General features: G+C 36.2%; 3 protein-coding genes across 8 annotated transcripts; 2 read left to right on the plus strand and 1 right to left on the minus strand.

Moving 5' to 3' along the window:
• Positions 1 to 2,670: 2,670 nt before the first annotated feature.
• On the minus strand, positions 2,671 to 3,219 carry LOC149025028 (uncharacterized). The gene has a single exon (XM_089143551.1). The coding sequence runs from the start codon at positions 3,217 to 3,219 to the stop codon at positions 2,671 to 2,673; it is 549 nt and encodes a 182-aa protein (XP_088999677.1).
• Positions 3,220 to 5,629: 2,410 nt separating this feature from the next.
• LOC149025029 (Pyridoxal phosphate (PLP)-dependent transferases superfamily protein) lies at positions 5,630 to 14,344 on the plus strand. 4 transcript variants are annotated; one of them, XM_089145224.1, is made up of 10 exons: positions 5,630 to 6,135; positions 6,220 to 6,321; positions 6,603 to 6,650; positions 7,961 to 8,089; positions 8,610 to 8,669; positions 9,737 to 9,893; positions 12,033 to 12,139; positions 12,249 to 12,307; positions 13,102 to 13,210; positions 13,668 to 14,344. In XM_089145224.1, the coding sequence occupies exons 2-10, from the start codon at positions 6,253 to 6,255 to the stop codon at positions 14,118 to 14,120; spliced, it is 1,191 nt and encodes a 396-aa protein (XP_089001350.1). In that variant the 5' UTR covers positions 5,630 to 6,135; positions 6,220 to 6,252; the 3' UTR covers positions 14,121 to 14,344. The 4 variants fall into 4 exon arrangements, with proteins under 4 accessions (XP_089001350.1, XP_089001351.1, XP_089001352.1 ...); XM_089145225.1 differs by having other exon boundaries at positions 6,226 to 6,321; XM_089145226.1 differs by having other exon boundaries at positions 5,636 to 5,734; positions 5,996 to 6,321.
• Positions 14,345 to 16,858: 2,514 nt separating this feature from the next.
• Positions 16,859 to 22,564, plus strand: LOC149025030 (vesicle transport protein GOT1-like). 3 transcript variants are annotated; one of them, XM_089145232.1, is made up of 8 exons: positions 16,859 to 17,027; positions 17,167 to 17,198; positions 17,399 to 17,485; positions 20,044 to 20,135; positions 20,273 to 20,353; positions 20,435 to 20,532; positions 20,618 to 20,699; positions 21,258 to 22,564. In XM_089145232.1, the coding sequence occupies exons 3-8, from the start codon at positions 17,455 to 17,457 to the stop codon at positions 21,294 to 21,296; spliced, it is 423 nt and encodes a 140-aa protein (XP_089001358.1). In that variant the 5' UTR covers positions 16,859 to 17,027; positions 17,167 to 17,198; positions 17,399 to 17,454; the 3' UTR covers positions 21,297 to 22,564. The 3 variants fall into 3 exon arrangements, with proteins under 3 accessions (XP_089001358.1, XP_089001357.1, XP_089001356.1); XM_089145231.1 differs by lacking the exon at positions 17,167 to 17,198; XM_089145230.1 differs by lacking the exon at positions 16,859 to 17,027 and having other exon boundaries at positions 17,049 to 17,198.
• The last annotated feature ends 27 nt before the right edge of the window (positions 22,565 to 22,591 follow it).

The following is a 22,591-nucleotide window of genomic DNA, read 5'->3' on the forward strand; positions in this document are numbered from 1 at the left end:
GTATCAATTATCATTGTCAATTATGAGAAATTTTCATTATTTTAAATTGTTTGGCATCTATCCTGAATTTTATTTTTATTTAAAATAATAGAAAAACCTCCAAAATCCATAATGAACTTTTTGTCCATTATGGATTATGATGAGAATTTCATTATCTTCATTTGTGTAAGTTTACTTAAAGTTCTATAAGTAAGATGAGGGTAAAATGGTCAATACACATTCTTTTATAACAACCATACTTTTTCCTTCTTTTCTCACTTGTTTACTATCATTTTTAATAATTTTTTATCTTGACACCAAACTTATTTTCCATTTCATAATTTATTTTCAATAAAATTCACCAAACCATTTTTCATTCTTGACCAATAATGAATTCTTGTGCTTATTTATTTTAAATAGGCATAATAGATAATGAGAATTGATACCAAAAAGAGCCTAAACAAATTCGAAAACGGTTTTTTTTTTTTTTGTACGATAGGAATATTAATATGCCTCATCATAGTCGAACCTACGACCTTTATTTTTTGTACAAAGGGGGTTTATTAAGCCTAGGGATAGGAATATTAATATGCCTTAGCATAGTCAAACCTAGAACAGCTCTGCATTGGCCGAAATCGGTTATTACTATACATATTATTCGATAGATACCAGATTCGAATTAAGATAAAACGTTTAATAGTTAGATTCGTATCTGAATATTACTATATTCAAGCGGAATTTGATCCGATTACATCTCTACTCATATGGACAAATATTTTTCGACAAAGGTTGTGTAACTAGTCAAACTATGTTTTGATGAATTTTAGATGAAATGAGAAGTTACAACAAGTGAATTAATTTTTTCCTTTAGCCATGAATGGTAACAGATAAGTGGTTGCCTGCTTGTCAAATAACATTTCACACCCATTTATTAAACGTTACAAGTATATCATATCATTTAAAATTTGGGATGGGAGAGGAAAAAGAATAAGGTGTTAAAGGACATAGGCTTGAACATAAAATATAAGTTTGTGTTATTGTTTTTATATAGGAGACATCAGCCAATATGCTATAAGCATGTCCAAAATCCTTAACATTTTTAACTTCACTTTTTACCCCAATTTTGTCAAGTAAGGTTCCTATCTATTTGTTAAAGTAGAAGTTCTAACTTGAACTTTTCAAAAATGTCTCCTTATAATGTGTGGTAAAAAAATGTGAAAATAATATGAATTTCTACCCTAACAAGTAAAAACCGCCTGTCTGATTATATTTTTCGTGCTTTTATCAAATGCATATCAAGAATGCTCAAGTCACCATAATTTTTTGGTGTTAAATAAGGAATGACCATTTACTCTCATGATTGGTGGGAATGGTTCATCGGATGAATACCAGCCAATGCACAGGAAGCACACTTCAAACAATAAATGTTTTTTTTTTTACCAAAAAAGAAGAAAAATATAATCGAGGTTACTATGTCCTTGTGAGGATACTTTTGTACATGGATAAATAGATAATTAATGTTGTCACCTATAATATAGTATGACTACTACATTATATATTTTTTTGAAATTACTAATGAAACTTCAAACTTTTATTGTAATTACTGAAGCACACTGGCATTAAGATCCATTAGTCGACCATGTGGCATCTTTGATTTATTAAAAAAATCATACAATAACCATGATGTTTTATATTAATTATTTAAACTTTGTATTAAATTATATTAATATCTTTAGTAACTGGGAGAAAAAAATAACTCTAAACCTAAAGTGTTAAACCACCTTCTTCTCTTAATAAATAAATAAATAAAAAAAGCTTTTTTCTATTATCTCTATCAAGAAAAAGAAAAAAATATGTCTTCCTCTGCTCCACCATAAAAATCAAGGTCCCTTTAGTAATTATGCTATGGTATTGAGCTATAGTGAGGGGAAGTTCGACTTTTTAGAATTCAAAATGACAATACTAAAGGGGAAAATTGGTATTTTATTATTATTATTATTATTTTTTAATGAAGATACTATTATCTTTTGATTTTTTTTAATTCTAGAATGATAAAACAGACATTAAATACCGTAACAATCTATTAACCCATTTAGAAATGTGGACAGCAGTAATTTTATAAAGATAATATCATATTAGTAATTAATCTAAAGTATAAAAAGCCTCCCCTCTAATGTGACTTATTGTCAACACTGAATTGGAGCGTACTTCATCAAACAAACGGAAAGGGGGGAAATGGAAAACTAACTTTGGAGCGTCCTTACTTGTAAAGATGGATGCACTCATGCATATCTTGACTTTGGACCTCATGGAACTAAAAATCAATAGAATTAGGTATGGCGGATCATAAAGTACCTAGCTTTATCCATAAGGACTGTTACGGTATGTTATTTTTCACTTTGGTTTTTTGTGGATCATATATTGAAATTATGATATTTGGCTTGTATTTTCATTTAAAGTAAGACAGAGCCAATCATTAATTCCCAACCATGGGGCGAGTGAAATCCGATACATAAATTGGACTTTCCATTCATTAGATAGAGAAGATCGCCAAGATTCATATATATTTTGGTATGAAACTCTTTCATTTAAGGAACCGAGACAAACACGTGGGGATGTTCACAGAGTCATCCAGCCACGAAGTGGTATTAGGCCATGATGTCGAGCTCGGAATCGACAAAGCCACATTTGCTAGTTTATCGGCCCACCATTGGTCATCTTAGGAATATAAGTAAAACTACAACTCACAAAATGAGATGCCAAAAAGAGAACATCAGAAATCAGTGGTTGTGTAGATAGAGGACCAGTCTTGGTAGTATCTCTCAATAGTGAAATCAGTTCCTCGCTATCGGCTTCAACTGCCACATTAAGAAATCCCCTATCTTTTGCTTCTTTAAGTGCTTCATGCATCGCTAGTGCTTCTCCATCAAGAATGTCAATAAAAGAGGAGGGAATCGATTTGGCAAGTAAATGTTGACCACCATCATTTCTAATGATAAAACTAATACCAGCTTTACCTGAAGATTTGCTGAAGGCTGCATCTGTGTTTATTTTAGAAAAGCCAAGTGGTGGGGGAGTCCATTGGGGAAGTGTTGCCCCATGTTGTTCCATACTTCTGACAACTTCCACCCTCTTGTTACTTTTCAAAAATTCATCCGCCATTCGGGTTGCTTTGGCAATGACCTCCTTAGGCAGTAGGCTAGCACCATTGAAGACTTTTGCGTTGCGTGTCAACCACATTGAACTTTAATTATAACAAATCAAAATAATTTTTCATGTCATACATTGATATAATGATGCTTGTTTCATTTTGAAATCAAAATCAATTCTCAGTAATATTCTACACTCAACTATAATGAGCATTATTGACAAAAAAAAAAAAAACTATAATGAGCATTTCCTCTACTATAAAGGTGTACAACAAATCTTCAACAACGCATTTGAAAAATAAAAGATCTACACCCATTGTGGCTCCCACCACCATTGTCCTATTCTATAGATATTTGGAACTCATGTGATGAAAAGAGTTTGTGACCGTCCGTTCTTATAGTATAGTGGTGGCAGCCTCGTAGGGATAATAAGTTTTGAAAGTTATAGATTTGAAATTTCATCCTTACACATTTTTATGGCTCTCCTCTATGCCTGTGAAGCTTCAATAGTCATGATTGATTAATTTGATTTGAAAACAACAAAAAAATCAAAAGAGTTTAAGGTAGAGTTTGGCGTGATTTTCACTTTTGATTTTTCCCCAAGTAAATAGAAATAGTCATGTTTGATATGATTTATATGGCTTATTTTAAAAAAGGTTTTAAAAATTCAAAAGTCAAAATTGGGTCTCAACCTGTTTTTAGTTTTTCGATGAAAATAGCTTTCATTTTTCTCTTGTGGTGATTCTTAAAATATATGTGACTGTGATAATTACGAGTGAGGTTAAAAAAACAAAATTTTAAAATTTTTTTATTTTATAAAATCCTCATTATCTTCCTTCTTTATTTATGTTGACAAATTTTTTTTTTTAATAGAAATATATACCAAACGTATTATTAATAAAAAATATATTTTACCTATTGATTACCGAACGTTTTCATACATTTATCCGAAATATTTTTTGGAAAAATTACATGATTAGTCACTTTTAGGTTTTTATTTACAAAAATAACCACTTAACGTTTCACTTAACAAGATTAGTTAAGACTAAGTTTGAGTTTATAAAAATAGCCAAAATAGTAATTTTTCAATCCTTTGACATTTTTAACCCCTAAAACTAACAACATTAAAAAGGAAAAATCATTTTTTTGTTAAAAAGAAGAAAATTACTAATTTTTCATTCTCTTTGGATATTTTCACCCCATATTGGTATTGATTAATTTTATAGGTAAAAATGTCCAAATGGATAAAAATCACTATTTTCGCTAGTTTTGTAAACCCAAATTCAATTTTAGCTAGTTTTGTTAAATGAAACTTTGACTGGTTACTTTTGTAAATGAAAACTTAAAAAACTAGCTAATCAAGTAATTTTTCCTTTTTTTTTTACTGATTTTTTAGAAAAGAGGTAAAAAATAAAAAATAAAACAGAAATCTAATTTATTCATCTTTTCGATTAATAAAAAAAAATAAAAATGAAGTCATGGAAAATGTCAAATTCAAAATGAATTTACATCCTTTAATTTTAAGTCTTTACTCCTTAGTTTCTTCCACAAGACCACTACTTGGCCATCAAGAGTCAAATCCATATTTTCTACACTAAGAGTTGTTGATCTTACCAATTGAACAACTCTATTTTGACAACAAACAATTGCCTTTGCCTTGATGAAGTGGCCACTTGAATCCCACATCACACATCCACGTTGCTGTAGTTATCCTGAGAAATCTGAAAGAAGATAGAAGATAAATAGAGAAAGAAGCTTATGAATAATGAGGAATTAATACTTGTTGTCTCATTAGGGTTGCCTTCTTGTAATTTATATAACTCATACACAAATTGTTTTACATCTAAGAATGGAAATTTATTAAATCATCACAAGTGTTCCCTTCAAATCATGACACTTGGCACGTTGCTGCTCATTTGATATATTCTTTCAAATACTCTGGTGCTTGTATTACTCTCTCCGAACAGCGTGGTGCTTCTAGAGTATTCTCCTCTTCTACCATAGTGTCCTTGGACTGTCCCTCTAGCGTGGCTTTCCCATTACCACAACACACGTCCTCCTCCTTCTTTGGTTGTTGACATATCAATAAACATGTTCCTTAGTTTAAGAAAAATTTATGCTAATTCTCTTATCTTACTGAACTAAATAAAGCAAACTTTTGAAAATTCATTAAAAAGAATACACTCTCTTTACTTGTATTTGTCATCGATAATAGTTATGGATAAGCGAGTGTAGATCATCTCTTATGATTGAGTGTTGAAGAACACAAACACGTTATAACCATAAATTATGTGGGACCTATTAATAAAAATAATAAAATGTTTATTTAAAATAAATTCAATACACCCAAATCCTGTGGGGCTCCTTCAAATTATTGATTAACACTAAACAGCTGTCGCGTGAACGTGGGGAAGACGATCCGGACTCGGATAAGCCGGGTCGATGTCGCTGGGCCGGTGGGCCCTACTAAAAGAAGAAAGTTCGGTGAGGCTCGACTCTGTGGAAGAATCTCCCGTGAGCTTTTACAGAATCTCCGCAATTTCCCGCTACCTTGCATGCGGTCCTCCGGCAATCCCATTTTTCGATTCTTGGAGTCTTGACCACTGGTTTGACTTACTCTCCTAACTTCAATCAATCTGGTTTTTCTCTGTAAATTTCTTAAATCTTCCCTCACCGATGCCTCTTTTTGGAGATCGAATTGCAACTCTGCATTTACAGACCATAGTGCATGAACGGTTTATTATAGAATCTTCAGCGAGCTTCTTCGTAGATTTCTAGGTTCATTCATGTTTCAATTTAGTTCAACTATTTTACCGTTTCTCTGATTTGTGATTTTATCGTTTCTTTCCACTGGAGTCAATTACGAGCGACTGAAAGATGAGAATTCAAGTGAGACAAGCAAGTGAGAGGAAATTGCGGACCTGACCTTGAGAGAGCGTGATGGAGTTTGTCTCTTTGATGGATACCCCGACACGTGTGTAACTCTGACAAGCGAGTTTCCTTTTAGGTTGGTCACGCAGTCCAAGCAACATCTTACTTAAACCTTTCATTGGGAGTCCACTTGTGGTAAAAGTAAAAGATTGTTTGGTAGGAGCAGTCGACACCAGAAGAGGTGAGGATTAGGATGGGCACGGTCGCGAAGCTGAAGCTCGCAACAAGATCTCTGGAGACGGATGAGCCTGTTATGGTTCAGGTATTAATTGATTAGGGGTTTGCTGCGCATTGGAAACTTGTGATTTTGTAGATTTTGTTTTGGTCCTTATAAACTCGATAATCTAAGAAAGGGTAGAGCCTTTTCTATTTGATAGGTTCAAGTTCAACTAAGAGTTATAACAAGTTCTATCCTTATCCTTTTCTATTTGAGTATCAAATTATAGAATCTGGATTATCCATAACAAATTTTAAATCGGGTTTGTTGGTTCATTTCTTATCTTGTGTTTTTTGATATTAATAATGATAAATTTTGATCTGCAGATACAAAAATTACTTAGGGGTGTCAAAGATGCGATGTCCTTGGCTCAGGTTTGTTTTCTTCGATTCATATCTTGTAATAATTGTTTTAGTGACAGGGTGGTAGTTTGGTTTATGCCACTGGACGAGGGAAAAGAAAATGAGAAAATGTGGTTTAAACAAATGGTCCAGAAAAGAAAGGGAAAGAAAATAAATATATGGTTAATAATTAAACGGTTCAGAACTACTCTTACTGAAGTCTTAATAACTGAGTGGGAGCATTTGCAGCCCAAGCTCATTAGTTTTCTTTGAACTTTTATTTTCATTCATTTACTAATGGCAGAAGGTTCTTTGATGCCGTGCATAGAGTATAGTCACAGACAAAACCGTTGGATGGGGACAAAAGCTCAATTTGAATAGTCAACCCTCCTGTTCTTTTATGAATCACTGATGCTAGAGAATCGTAGTCACTGCTACATTGCTGGTATCAGATTTTAATATTTTCCTGTTGATGCTTTAGTGTCTTATGGAGTTCCATTAATAAACTGATGCACGACGGAACTAGTTAAGGTTAGCACGAAAATGTCAAATCTAATGGAATGTATGGAAGCATAAGTAACTCATCTTTGATAAAAAGGGGAACTTAGGAAGCCATGTTTGAGCATTTGGTTGGTGCATGGATAAAACCTTGGGCTGGAAGAATGAAGGGGACCGAATCTTGGGTCTGCCACTTCAGGGGTTGCACAAAAACCGTTGAGCATCACAGCCGACTACAAACCCACTCAAAGTATCTTTCCGAAGTGGGACCTGTTCTTACTAACTTTTTTTAACGTTAGATGACAACCTTGATCAATATCTCCAAATGTTAGGTTTAGACAATTAGACTTGAAACAGATATGAAAGCTATATGTTTGCCTTGTGCTCATCATTCCATTACACTAAATGATGGACCATTTTTGGATTGGCAACAAGTCTGATTCACATCTTCAAAAGTAATTTTTGCCATACTAGTTCGAAATTTTCATTGTACACTCTGGGAGATCTAAGGCTTGAAATTTGTTAGTAAAGAATTGTAAACCCTACATACTTGCCAACGCCATATTGGATACTATAATGGTGTTTATCTTGCTATCAGCATTTATGTAGTTTGGACTTCTAACACAACAAAATTAGAAACTTTACCAAACTCAGAAAGTGTCGTGCAACATACGTTTAAGGATGTCTTACCTGAACTGTTTGACAGGTTTGTTTGTGTTATTATTAGTTAGATGCCTGATTGTTACTTTATATTGCAATGATGTTGATCATAGGGTTTCTACCAAAAAAATATGTTGATCATACAGTTTCTTGGACCTATTTTACAATATTGTATCATTATGTAGGGTGTAGTTTATTGGAAACCGCCAAAGCAGGCTTTGGAAAAGGTTGAAAAACTTGTTTTGGAGCCTTCAAGCAGTCGTTATGGTGCTGATGAGGGCCTTCCGGAGCTCAGGGAGGCATTGGTCAAAAAGGTATTTTTATTCTGATTTTCTTTTCTTATGGGATATCTACATTTCACAGGTCCAAGTATTGGAGCTGGAACCCAAAAAGTTTATTGAGTGAGAAATATGACAAGATCTACCAAGAATTGTGTTGGGTTTTGTAGACTACTAATGGTTACTCATGTTAATATTCTATTTCAGTAGTAACTTTTCTTACAGATTACAATGTCTTGAGAGTTTTAAAACCACCATATCAAACTTTGGATCTACATTTTTTTCCAGCCATGTTTTTATAACTCTTGTGAGTTATTGGTTGGTTAGAACGTGGGTTGTTTGCCTCCACCAGTCTCCAACCCTTGTCTCCCGAATCTCTAACCCTAACCTTTAGATTCCTCTGTACCTGCATGTGATTATATTATGAGATTCATGCCTTTGTCTTTTGTCAATAATCTCATCATAGGATCACGTGTCATTCCAAACACAATCTCTAGCTTTGTTTTCTCTCATGTCTCATGTTCGTCTTTATCTTCCTCTCTCACTGATGTTGCAGTTGCGTCAAGAGAATAAATTGCACAAATCCTCGGTCATGGTTACTGCAGGTGCAAACCAGGTATCCAAGACATTTTTTTCTATCATAATTTTCTGGTTAATTTTTCCTCTTCAACTGACTCTGATTTTTGTGCAGCATTTATTAAATTATTCTTTAATGTTTACAACTTCAATTGATTTTGCTAATATGTACCGTTATGCTTGCAACTCCTTACAAAGAGTAGGGTTGGTTCTTCAAGAATCCAGTCATATGGAAATTGTTAAACAACACTTAAGAAATAGTGTTGGTAAAAAGGGGCTAAACAGAGCAGAAGGAAAAGATTTCTTTTCTGGATAAGTATTAAGATAAAGTTGGAATTTGGTAAAATCTGAAATAGAACATATATATAAGGGAGTTATCCTTAGGAGAAGTCGCTAGGGGGAAAGTGGATTCATGTGTGCACCAGGTGTAGCAGTGTGGTTCCTTGGACAAACTCTCTTCTTGAACCAGGAAACTTTTGGTTGGGGTCATAGATAGGATAATGGTGGGTTTGGTATAAAGAGGAGGTCTCTGGGATGGTCAATTATTGGGTTGTTTCTCCGACAGAGTCATAAGAAGAAAAAGGCTATGTTATTGAATGTATTTAACTTTGCTACTTTTAGTTGAAGTTTCAGATGATCTGGATTCTGCTCATTGCTATTCATGTTCTGTTTTAAATTGCTTTAATACAGCCATGCATTCTGATAAGGAAGAAGTAGTTTCTTGAACACTTTCTGTTTCATTAACCAAACTACCTTCTTTCCTAATATTATTACTTCTGCACTAAGGCCACCTGAAACTCTGTCTTCTTGCATATCTGTTTCGAAGTTCATATTTTCACGGATTGCATTTTTTTTCTTTAATTCAGAGAACAAATTTATGGATCAAGATATTTTTTTCTTCACATGTTAAAGTTGATTTCTTGCTAGATAGTGTTGAAAGTGTATTCATAATGCTTATCATTCCATATTTATCAATTATAAAAATGCCATTATGTTTCATCAGTTCCCTCTATTTATGAAGAAAGGATTATTATTTTTGTTTAATGTGACTAAAAAAATGTATATTCTTGTCAAGTTTTACCAAATTCTTATTTCTCTTCTTCACAGGCATTTGTCAATCTTGTCCTTACACTATGTGATGCTGGGGATTCTGTTGTGATGTTTGCACCATACTACTTCAATGCCTACATGGCCTTTCAGATGACTGGCGTCACCAACATTCTGGTGGGCCCTGGTAATCCAAAGACACTTTATCCAGATGCTGGTGAGATGCTTTATCTGCTGTTCCTTACTTAATGCAGGGCTTATATTAGTAGCAAAGACATGTTGATTTTCAACATGATGTTCATCCATTGTCTGCCCTAAGATTGGATGCATCTGTAAAGATCTAAATGAAACTCACTCATCTTTCTTGTCCTTCCGTTACAGTCTGAAAGACGCTTATGGAGTTTTTTTAATGCTGAAGGCTTTAAAACATACTCCTGTAAGAGGCAAAAAGGCCTTAGGAGCATTGGAAGCAAATAAGCCTAACGAGGCATTTTCATATTCTTTTTCAAACAGGCCTTGGTAGTCTGTTTTAGTTAATGGGTCCACCAACCAAACTGTGGGGTAGTTGTTGGTTGGTTATTTAGTTGCCCTTTTTAAGTTATTCTATTAGAACTTAATTTATAGTTCAACTTGTAAAAGGACTCCCCCACATTGGAAAGTCCTCTGTTGGCTTTCAATGCCTCTGCACAACTTTTTACAAGTCTCCCCCACAATTTGATGAATATAGAATTCTGTCTCCTTCAATGGTGCTGCTGTTCAGTGAAGGTTGGAAGTCCTTGGGATTAGTGGGAGCCATTGGTTACTTACTCCTTGATTGTACTCTGTTTTCTTGCAAGAGAGTTGGTGTTTTACCTTTTTTGTCAAGTCTTATTTGTATCCTGCGAATGAATCTCTGGTTTGAGTTAAATACTCAACTGTATTTGTAGTAGTTTGATAAGTTTTTTATTTATATCAGAGAAACCAATGTTGTACACCTGTGCTTTTTCCCTTCCTAGCAGAAATGAGACTCTCCTTAAAAGGAATCTGACATTCAGATCGAGCAGATCTTTGGAGGTGTTCAAGTGCTGCCTCAGTGATGCTCGACCTGAATTTTAAGGGGATCATAACCTCTTATCTTAAAGATAGGTTTTGCAAATCAGTTTAATTTAAAATTCCGGTGGTTCTTTGCCTTGTGGCTTCGATTGAACTGCTACAATTCTGCAGTCTCTTGGAATTTCTATGTTCTATTGGTTTGTTAACCTTAGTCAGAGACTCAGAATTAGGTTGACTTTGATCCTACTGCTGACTTGAATTCTGTTTTGGGGTTTACTTATGATCTTGGTAAGCATGCAGATGTGTAATCTGCTCCTCCTCGCTATTCCCTGCTACTTTTCCATATAAAATGGACAGCAACATATTCTGTATCATGTACATCAGTTTGATACGGTAATTCTGTTGAGTTCCCCTTTTGAATATACTGTACAATTATGTCAGGTTAAGAAATTCCTTAGTAAAAAGAGCATGCCAGTGCATGAAGCTCCTGCCACAGCAAGTCTGAAGGGGCTAGCTTATGCAGTCTTACCCTTGTTTTAAAACAGAGGCTTTTCCAATAGTAATGTCGTTACCATTTGATATAAATTTTATTTTCTGTAGATCATTAAATGTCAGTCCATAGGCACAAATTCTGGACCAATCTGTCATGTACATTATATCAGGACCAATCACTTGATGGGTCTCCTTGGGAATTTCCAAATTTGAAGCAGCATAATTAGATGAATTCTGGTCATCTTGTGTAGACTATATTTGGAGCTTGCATGAGAATCTTTTTCCCTTCAGTGTCATGTTCTTTCGCTTTGCAATCATAAGTCGTGGCTGGGATCAGTTGAAGGCTGACTTGTTCACTTGGAGAGTAATGATTTGGTCAACAGAGATTTTCATATGCAACAGTGGGTTGTCTGATTGGTTAAGAAAAGCTTCACTGGCCCTGTTTGGTTGTCAGTTTTATGTCCATTGATTGACACTTCCCTTTGCACCGCACCCATTCAAGTTAGAAATCCCTTCTTTTTTCTTTCTTTCCTTCTCTCTCCTTTTTATTTTTTTTTGGGGGGGAGGGGGGTTGGGGTGGGGGGTGGTGGTGGTTGGGGGTTATTTGCTGGAGCTTGGTAGACATGATCAATTTTTTGGTCCTGAAACTAAGCTGCCTAGTGTAAGCTTTCGAGCCAGCAAGAATCCTTTCAGTTGGATATATTTACACATTTTTGTCTATGTGCATGTGACATTATTATATCCTGAAACATATATATGAGCATATGAGTATATCCCACTCGCATTGGGGTTTTATGGTCCTTTCATATTAAATGCATTGTGGTTTCTACAGACTGGTTAGAGAAGATTCTATCAGAAACCAAACCAGTGCCAAAGGTTGTTACAGTCGTAAATCCGGGCAATCCATCTGGGACCTACATTCCTGAGCCTCTTCTCAAGGTGTCTCTCTATCTCTGAGGAGTAAAAAGTACAACTTTCTGGCCTGTATATTTTTAAATTTTTTTTTTAGTTCTAACTCATGTTTTATTTGCATTTTGTTTGTTAATAGAGAATTTCAGATATTTGTGAAAGTGCTGGCTCTTGGCTCATTGTAGATAATACATATGAGTAAGAAATACTTGCATTTAAGGAATTGTTTTCTTTTCCACTAGTCATTTTCAATTGACTTTTGAGTTGATTCTTAATGCTTTTGGTGATGTGGTATGCAATGGTATACTTCTTAATTTCTTGCCTTGGAGGTGTTTTGATTAGAACAGCATGGTTTCTTCTTACTGAAATTTGGCCTTCTAAACAAAATTATACGAGATGACATCTTTCTTCTGTATCCTAGTCTGAAATCTCGCTTGCTTCAATGAAACTTGTAATTTCTTTAGTTCCATGGATGTTAAGTTTTGTTCTTCATAAAACTAAGAGATACTACAGGTTGAAATCAATACTTCAAAACATAAATTTACTGACTGTGATATCTGTATGTAGATCATTGATTCTGTCAGCCAAATCCAATGTAAATATTCATTTCATTTTGTTATACATAGTAATTTCCCATATTTGAAGGATGGCGTGATTGAATTGTAGGTCCTCATCAGAAAATGAGCTCTTTCACGGATGTGTTAATTGAAGTTTGGGTCAAGAACCTAGAAGGGATTTCCTTCTATTCTGCAAATAGTGACATGTAACATATTTAATTTATTTTTGCATTATCTGTTGGTCTCTCCTAAGTTGCTATGCTGAAATGGAATTGACTGACCTATGGCTCAACACCAATAATTAGAAGTGTTGAAGTATTAACACCTTAATCAACTTGCTTAAAAGTCTGAGATTCTTTGCAACTTCAATATTTATTCTGCAATGCTTTCTTTTTAGTTAGCCAGTCTTTGCAATTCTAATGACTATGTCAGCAGGTATTTTATGTACGATGGGTTGAAGCATTCTTGTGTGGAAGGTAATCACATAGTCAATGTGTTTTCCTTCTCAAAAGCTTATGGCATGATGGGGTGGCGTGTTGGATATGTAAGTAGGACTCTAGCTTCTTAATGGCTTATGTATGATTTAAAATAGAAATATTATTATACGAGTGAATTTGAGCTTTATTTTCGATAGAGAGAATTTTGCTAAGGTAGTGTTTGGGCTCTGGAGATCTTTTAGACCTTCTATCTTCATTTAAAGGACTGGTATTATGCAGTTGATTACTGAGCTACCGTCCATGAGGCATTTGCTAAATTCATTGGCTGGAATGTTCTTTGACCATTAGGATTCAGATATCTGTGTTATCTTTATATCCTTGACTGTACATTATCTTCTGCTAATGAATTGTTATTCAAACTGTTGTGCCTTTTCTGTTTCATGGTTCTCACCTTTTGATTATTTTGTAAATTGATCATTGCTGTTTCAGATGATAGATTAGACAGACATAAAAAACTTGGTTGGCTGGGCTGCTTTCTTATTATATTGTTGTACACGTGTGCAGATAGCGTATCCATCAGAAGTGGAAGGTATTGAATCTCTGCTCCTCAAGGTTCAAGACACCATCCCCATCTGTGCAACTATAATCTCACAAAAGCTTGCCCTGCACTCCCTAGAAGTTGGACCTGACTGGGTGAAAGATCAAGTGAAGGACCTCATTAAGAACAGAGAACTCATCTTGGAAGCACTGACACCCCTTGGAGTGGATGCAGTAAAGGGTGGGGAAGGTGCAATCTACCTTTGGGCTAAACTTCCAGAGAAATGTTGTGATGACTTTAAAGTTGTACAGTGGCTGGCACAGAAGCATGGGGTGGTTGTAATTCCTGGAAGTGCAAGTGGAGGCCCAGGCTATATCCGAATATCCTTTGGAGGGCTTATGGAAACCGACTGTAGAGCTGCTGCGGGGAGACTACGAAAAGGGTTAGAAGAGCTGGTGAGAGAAGGGATGGTGGAGTAGCCGCCCTAAACAATTATGCAAGTATGCAACAGAGGTTCTCTTGGCCAATTGTAATCTTCATGTTTGTTGCATTATCAAACCTAAATCTCTCTTGCTTTTGTAGAAACGATTGGATGAATCATTGTCCTTTGAACGTATGCAAGAAATCTAAAGATTTTTTTTTTGGGGGTGCAATAAAGAATCTTAGAACCACTCCCACAAAATTGGGGAACCATGAGCTACCAAGTTATGGTATTGGGTTCAAATTATTTGTGGCTAATGGACATGTCAGTCATCCTTCAGTACTCGAGCAAGGATGACATATCAAGTGTTGGTCTGATGATTCTACCTTGGGTTTCAAAGACTGCAGAAAATAGAACTTCGATCCATGTATCTTCAAACAAGTAATCACTAGAAAACTAACTTGGAAAAGTATATATTTATAGTTGAACCAAACGGTGAGACCCATATCATTTATCATATACATACACAGAAAGAGACACAGAGAGAGGGAGAAGAAGAAGAAGAAGAAGAAGAAGAAGAAGAAAGGTTATACATGCAGGCTACATAGGATGGGTGGGATGGGAACAGGAGGAAGTTACAAATTTTCCAATAACAGCGACCATGTTCTTCTTGACATCTCCTCTCTTGGGTGCACTTTTCCGGGCTGTCTGGTCATGATATGATATCTGAGCTGGCGGCACCGGCCTCCGGTTGTCATCTTTGTGAACCGCTTCATGATGAACAGTACTGGAATCACTCACACCCGCCACACTCTCAGACACTCTCTCTCTCCCTAATTAAGCTGTTCATTGAGTATGTATGGATATATAAAAACTCGTAACGCGGATAAAATAGGAGATGAACAATGCCATAGCGTAGCTGCAGCACTGCTGATGTGAAGCATGATGAAAGATGGTTTACGTCATAAGCAGGCAAAAAGCATAATTTACATATTTTGGGATAAATAATTATGTACCCATTGATATAAATAAATATACTTATATTCTCTATTCTGCTTTTTCATTGGACAGTATCAACGAGCAGCTAGCCACTTGCTACGCCCTAATGATAAAATCTTCAAATCGGGCTGGAGTTTTAAACTGACGTGTCACACTGGATTAATCTTTCTTGTTCAACAAGTCATTTTGTTACATATGTATGATTTGATCTAGGATTTTAATGGGACCACAAAGTATAATTGCCATCTCCATCTTACAAACCAACCGACGTATCGGGTCAATCCGATTCCGATTAGTTGCAGACTTGCAGGAGATAAGATTTTCATCTATCACACGTAGCTTGTCCCCACTCCCCACCCCTCACCCACCATTCAATGCTTTTAAGCGTATCGGCATATCCAAATGTTATGAATGTCTGGCTTGAACATCCAGGGCCAAGAGAACTAACCAAACCAATACCTTGGTTCGCTCCTGGTTTATTAAATCCAGGTTCGTTAACTATATAAGACACTTTTCATGGAAGCACTTTTCAGCAGAAAAGCTTATGGGAAGAGTGCCTCCTGGTGATAGCCAACTGTCACTAGAGGCTTCTCGGCTGACCTCTCAACGAGCACCCGACAAGCTACTTCTTAGATAAAGTAACGTTGCCAGTGAACTCTTTGCGTATTTCTCCAACGTCAATTGATGCATTAATTTTTACATTGAATGCATTGAGATTCATTAAATGCTCATTGATAGCCATGAAGCTTTTCATTCGCATACGACTTACTCAAGTATTGCACCCTATCGTTTTGTCTGCTGAAGATTTGTCTGCTGAAGATTGGACTTGTTGTCACATCTATATTAGAGACTATCTGATCACCATATTTAGTTGGATTACAGATGTATTGAAGCTTCTTGGGGAAGATTGGAGTTTGGCTTGTTGATCAAGCTATGCTTCTCAAGCCATCGCCACCCTACTTCTAGAATCTCGGAATCCAATGGCTACGATATATTTTCAATACCTCAGAGGTATACGAGCATGATATATACATACATGAACAACTCTACACAAGGAGGTAAGATTAAAAAAAGAACATTAACTATGGTTCATTACTTTCTAACAACTACCCAATAAGACATTATTTCTTCGTCTTCTAGAAGCATTTGCCTTTCTCTATGAGGATCTGTGTTTGTCAGAATTTGACTTAATCATTAGAGGTGACTTTCCATCCCCAGAGGTGGCCCACACTCACTTTCTCTTTTTTCTAAGAACCAAGAACTAGGTTTAATCTTTGAGCGAATCAGTTGGGTTACAAGTCAGATTTTGGAGTAACGCTAAAGAACCTTGTTGGTGCTGCAAACATGTTGGAAGTTGAGATGCAAAATAGTGTAACATGTTCAAAGTAGCGAAGCATGTGATTTCCTCCATCTTCGTCTTCCACAATCCATTCTCCTCGACTATGCAATATGCATGGTATCCCAAACACTTATTTGTCTTTCATCTCCGCCACCCAATCGAGTGGGTCGGGTCGATAATTGGTCCCATGTAAGTGCTTGGTGCTGAGGCTGAAGTGAGGACGTTGAGAACACTGGAGACCATTTAATCGTTGTGTTAAAATGACTTAAATACCCTTTAATCTAAATATTATTTTTAATTGTATGAGTTTAAAGTAATTTCATTAGTTCTTACTTTAGTTGAAGTATTATAGTTATTTGCCTAACATAATGATGACTCATGACTGATGAGGAGAAAATATAATAATCAAATAAAACCAAACCAATCTGATCCAAATATTTTTTTGTTGGGATATAAACCTGATCCAAAATTTGAAGAATATGAAACTTATTGAGTTTTATCGAACGGAAAAACCGAAATATAACTGAATCAATCAAATTATTGAGTTTCGACATCCTCGCATCTTTTGCTGCCATTTGTCTGTATCGATCCACCGAGTTACCCGATTCGGATCTGAATCATTGACAGGTAACAGATACTCTTTTCCCTGTAGTCTCCATCTTTCTCTCTCTCATTGAAATAATGCGAGGGTGTTTTGAGTTCTTCGTAGTTTACTTCTGTTTAGTTGATTGGTTCTATTGCAAATTGTTTCTTGTCGGCATTGCAGATTCTTCTGACTAATTGACGCTTCCTGATCGAGTATTGCTTTTCAGATTCCAACATCTTCTCTAAACTTCATGTTTTTGCTATTGGAACCCTAGAATTGTATATTGTATTGTATTAGCTAAAGAAAAACGTTTACCCTTTTGTATCGTTTCTTAAAACCTAGACAATATGAACTGTATTACTTAATACATTTCAAAAAATAATCGACTTAATCCGTTTCATTTCTTCTGTAGGAGGGGAGGCTTGTAGTGTACAGGTTTTTTCCAGGTTTCGTGTTCAGGTCGACAAGATGGTTTCATTCGAGATGAACGACCGGAAAAGTAAGTGCTGACGCCGTCTCTACTTTCAAATTCCATTCAATGCTGAATTTTCCATGGTGACCACTGATTGACCTCATACATTCAATCGCTTTTGCTTCTGTTCAGATGTCTAATGATCACAAAGTAACTACGTAATTGAACTGAGTGAGAAAGTAAACATGACAACATGCATCCTGCAATAATGTTTTTGTGGGTTTAAATCTTGTAGAGCTTATGTTTTGAAGTTTTTGGGTTTTATTCATGGTCATCTCAGATGGGTTGTTTAGGGAATCCCTCTCGTCATGTGGACGAGTGCTATTGATTTTCACCAAAGTCATGGGAGCACATACAATCAAACAAGTATAAATTTCTTCATTATATGAAACGGGGACTAACATATTAACTATTAAGTACCCTATCTAGAGCTGTAATGAAACTAAGAAACGACCAACACCAACTTTTTTTATTTTTTTATTTTTCTTTTGCTGGGGATTGGGGGGAAGGAAAAAACCTCCGGGAAATTTTCTTGATCTTTTGGCACACCTCAAATGAATTTAGTCGACTTCTTGGAAGGCACATAATTGCTGCATATAGAATAAGATGCAAAAGTTTTATCATAATGACTTACATAATGTCCTTCGTGCTCCCAAAAAATCTGGCACTGTCTCATTACGTAGATCAGATTTCTTCTTCCTCAAAAACTTGCCTTCTGGGTCTGCATCATTTTACTTTTATCGTTGTCTTAACTTCAATTTCTGGTTCAACTTAGTTGTCCTGCATCACCTTGGCATTAGATTAGAACTCAACCAGAATGTTTTCATGTGTGGTTGGTCTTTGTCTTATTGGCTGAGCGGATGTGGATGAATATTAAAAGAAATAACCTGTGAATCTGAATTGAGAAACTTGAGGGTAGAGTTGGTTTCCGTTGCACAATAGTGGAAGCAAAGGCATACTAATCTTTGATGCACCAATTTGAAGAAATGTTATTAATTGGATAATATGGGTGAAGATTCAATTGTTAGGAAAGGAATGAGGTGTTTCAGTGCTCATGTTGAAAAAACAGGGAGGTGACAATGTGGGAGGATGGTGATTTGTATTGGGGTTAGAGATGAGAGGAAGACTGTCCAAAGCATAAGTAAATGAGTGACTATTTATGCCATTATTTGTCCTCCCTAGTCCCTGTTGTTGCTGTGGTTCCTTTGTGTTTTATGTGGTTTGTTGTACATTACTATTGTTATGTAATCTCTACTTTATGGATCGACTTCCAATTGTTACCACATATATCTTGCTTCATGGATCAACTTTCTACTGTTATGTGATGTCTATTTCATGAATAGACACAGAAAAGTAGAAAATAGTAGAATGTAAAAGGATTGAAAAGAAAATCATGGAAGAAAATATGATGCTTCTCTGTCACATGGTTGGTAGTTTGAAATGTATCAGCTTGTAGGAACTTCAGTATCAGTGCTTTTGAAGTGTTTTCTAATGTGACATTCTTCAGCTTCTAATTCTGTTGTTAAATAAAACCATGCAAAGGATATTTTTGTACTTGTAGATAATTACTTAGCCTGAATAGCAACTGAAATATAAAATTTATAAAGACGAAGAGACTCAATTGGCTTAGAAGGTGGTGAACAAAAGGATGGCTAATAGCCCTGACACCATTCCTACATGAAGTGAGAATTTCATTAGAGTACTATGAATGAAGATTGGTATTAATGTTTGAGAAAGAGATCTGAAGTGCTTCAATCGAAGAAGATGGGGTTGAACTAAGTCTTTGGTTCTTCATATATTCATTGTTGGTACAAAATAGAAACTTCTATTAAAAAGGATTGTACCTACATGAGCACCAACCCCAACTGAACAAATTCTCAGACTGAAATAAACTAAGTTCTAATCTTTTATATGTGGATCTCCCTATGTAACAGTCCCAATGTATTGACAGCATCTTTAGCTAGCAAATTCTCTGTGGATTTGGCCGACCATTGCATCGGACAGAATTGAGTCAGTTATTAAGATTGTGACTTCATCCATGAGCTAATAATCACGAAAAGCATTGATTACCATCAGCTAAGTCTAATATGATCATTTAAGTCTGATAACTAGTGTGAAGCCTACCTGTGTTTTGTGTACTAGTGATGGATAATTTGAGCCATTTCAAGTATGTTAGCATGTTATTAATGATGGTAGTTATTTTTAAATTAAAGAAGTTACTCATCATTTTGAAATAGTAATGGAAAAACAATTGTGAGTATAAAAACTGCAGACTGCTTTATTCATGTGGTCGGAAAGATGTTAGTTCTTCCATATATGGTTTGTAGCCTGAAAAAGTATTTAGAAAGCAACTTCTACTACTCCTAACTATTAAAGGTGGAGAGTTTTGTGATCTGTGCTTCCATAACAGTGTACCTTCTATTTTTCAGGAATACCTTATTACCTTCAAATATATCGTATACATATATATACTGTGCATTAGACATGCAGTGGTTTTCCAAATCTTTGTTCATCTATGTTTTGTTCCTTTTTACTGAATAATTTTTTTTACTGAATAATTTTCTCATGTTCTTCAAATGAAACAGAGATTGGACTAGGATTGACAGGGTTTGGCATATTTTTCTCACTTCTGGGAATTATCTTCTTTTTCGACAAGGGTTTTCTTGCCATGGGTAATGTAAGTCTTTCAAGTGCTAGTCACTTGCCTTTTTATTTTTTCACTATAAAGTTCATGATGCCTGTTTTGTAATCCTGGTTATTTTTTTATGTGGTGCTTGCTTAACTTTGGTTTATTTGTGTTTGATACTTGATCAGATACTCTTCTTATCAGGGTTGATGTTAACTATTGGACTGAAGTCCACCATGCAGTTCTTCATGAAGCGACAGAACTACAAGGTGCAATACCTTTGCTGTCTCTTGCTCAATTTATCTTTCCTCTGTTTTTGCTTACATTGTATTCTATTTCACGTTGGGCAGGGTACAATTTCATTTGGTTCTGGCTTCTTCTTTGTCCTTGTTGGGTGGCCGATATTAGGCATGATGTTTGAAGCATATGGGTTCATTGTACTCTTCAGGTCTCTGCTCCCCTTCTTGTATCCTTTGCTTGGTTTTGTAACCCGTTCATATCTAATTTGGTTGCTGTCATGGTTTGTTCTGCAGTGGTTTCTGGCCTACGTTGGCAGTTTTCCTTCAAAAGATACCAATCCTTGGTTGGTTATTCCAACAACCATTTGTGACTTCGGTAGGGGCTGCCACAATTTGGAAGTGTTAACAAAATGAATTCTATGTTGGGTGTTGTTGCTGAGGCTTCATTGATTATTCTTCTGTCTGTTTGTATGTTTATGGGAAAAGGCACACTGCTGTTATACTTTAAGCTTAGTCCAGTGTCAACCTCTCTTCTCCCCTTGAAATAACTCCCCTGCACCTCCTGTATGATGTCCCATTGCACGCCTTCATTGGTTTGGTCAACTAGCTTGCTGCATGTGATAGTTTCACGTTGCATGAGTTGAGTGAAATAAATATCCTTTGAATGAATCCTGGACCATCAACTTATGTGGCAAGATCTGAATGAGTGGAGATGGTAGGATAGAAATGACATATGAAATGTTACAAAATGGCCTTGGTCTTTTATTTTTCTGGGTCTGGGGTTGTGTTAACTAAGATTTTTCTTTTTTTTTTTTTTTTTCTGCATTTTTTCCCCAGCATGCATTGTGACGATGGACTGACATTCCTATTCTAATTCAATATTCATCATCCTGTACGATATTCAAACTGAAATTCCATTATGTTTTCTCTGCAGTTCTTTGATAGGTACAGGAGTAGACGGGTGCCTGTATGAAGTGCCTGAATCTATGGAGGAGCAAAGCAGCACAAGACAATTCCCCCTTCTGTAAGATAATGTCTGACCACGATCCAATGTATTGTTTTGGTTCAAGTTGTAAGGAATTAAGGTGCTCTACTTGTCTTGATGTTTGACTAGTCTTTTTCTCTTATCATTCAAAATCTCTTTAATAATCAACTTCTCAGTCCCCCAACCCCAGCCCCAGCTGAATGTTTTGAGAAAAATGCATTTTGTGATGTCAGCACTCCCTGGCGCACTTTGGGGCTGCCATCCAGCGGCCGTGCCGGATGTGCGCCACGTGTCATTTGGATGATCGTGGCTGTTGATTAATTAAACCTATTTCTCTATATAGCAGTCCCAATTAACCCGGTTCTAAAACCAAACCGGTACACACCCTGGACTCAATTTGCAGGGTGGGGAGGCCTGTTTCAATTGAAATTATCTAGGGCCTTCGTCTCTACTTTCCTCTGTCGACGAAGACTCTAGTGGATGAATGTGACCACGATGGCAACACCTCCCTTTGATCCTGTTTCTATCCTCAGCAAACCCAATGTTAGAGAAACCCATTTATTTTTGAGTTCGAAAGATGGAGAGAAATATGGAGAAGGAAAGATCAAGACAGGGATGGGTAAAAAAACAGACGAAAGGAGATGGCCGACCAAAGGAAAAGCAGAGTAGGTGGGTTCAACTACTGTTTGGAGACACAGACAGCACATATTATACACTGCAAATGCTTGCCAATGATAAATGGAATGTTTGGAGGCAAAGTGGAGATCCATTCTTTCTCCGAGGAATAGAGATTTCACTGCAATCTTGATTTTGTTCTCTGGGACCTCCCAGTCCATCTTATGGATCTGTGAAGAGTTGAGATTCTTGATACCGACCTTACACAGAACCTCATCCATGATTGACTTTCTTGTAGAGATTGAGCATTCTTTTACATAGCCGAACGAGATCATGCATTCAGTGAAGGAGCTAAGGTTGGACATGATGAGTGTAGTAGGGCGTTAGAGCTTGAATATCCGGCGAGTTGGTTCTCATCGTCTGCACCGGCTTCTGCTACGATCATTCAGGTGACCGGTGCCACACATTCAGCACGGCTGCTGGACGGCCGCTCCAAAGTGCACTGCCGAGGATTCTAACCCATTGCGATTCAATGTGTGGTGTGTCATGGCTCACAATGACATTAGAATTGGTTTCCCCTGGCAAAAATGGGGACTCAACATAAAAGGCTGTACCCAAGGTCTTATGGTGGCTTCTCTTCTTTTAATTGTAACTTGGGAAAACTCTTT

Source organism: Hakea prostrata, chromosome 2, assembly GCF_041222555.1.
Source record: "Hakea prostrata isolate BN-2017 chromosome 2, UWA_Hpros_2, whole genome shotgun sequence".
Taxonomy (NCBI): Eukaryota; Viridiplantae; Streptophyta; class Magnoliopsida; order Proteales; family Proteaceae; genus Hakea; species Hakea prostrata.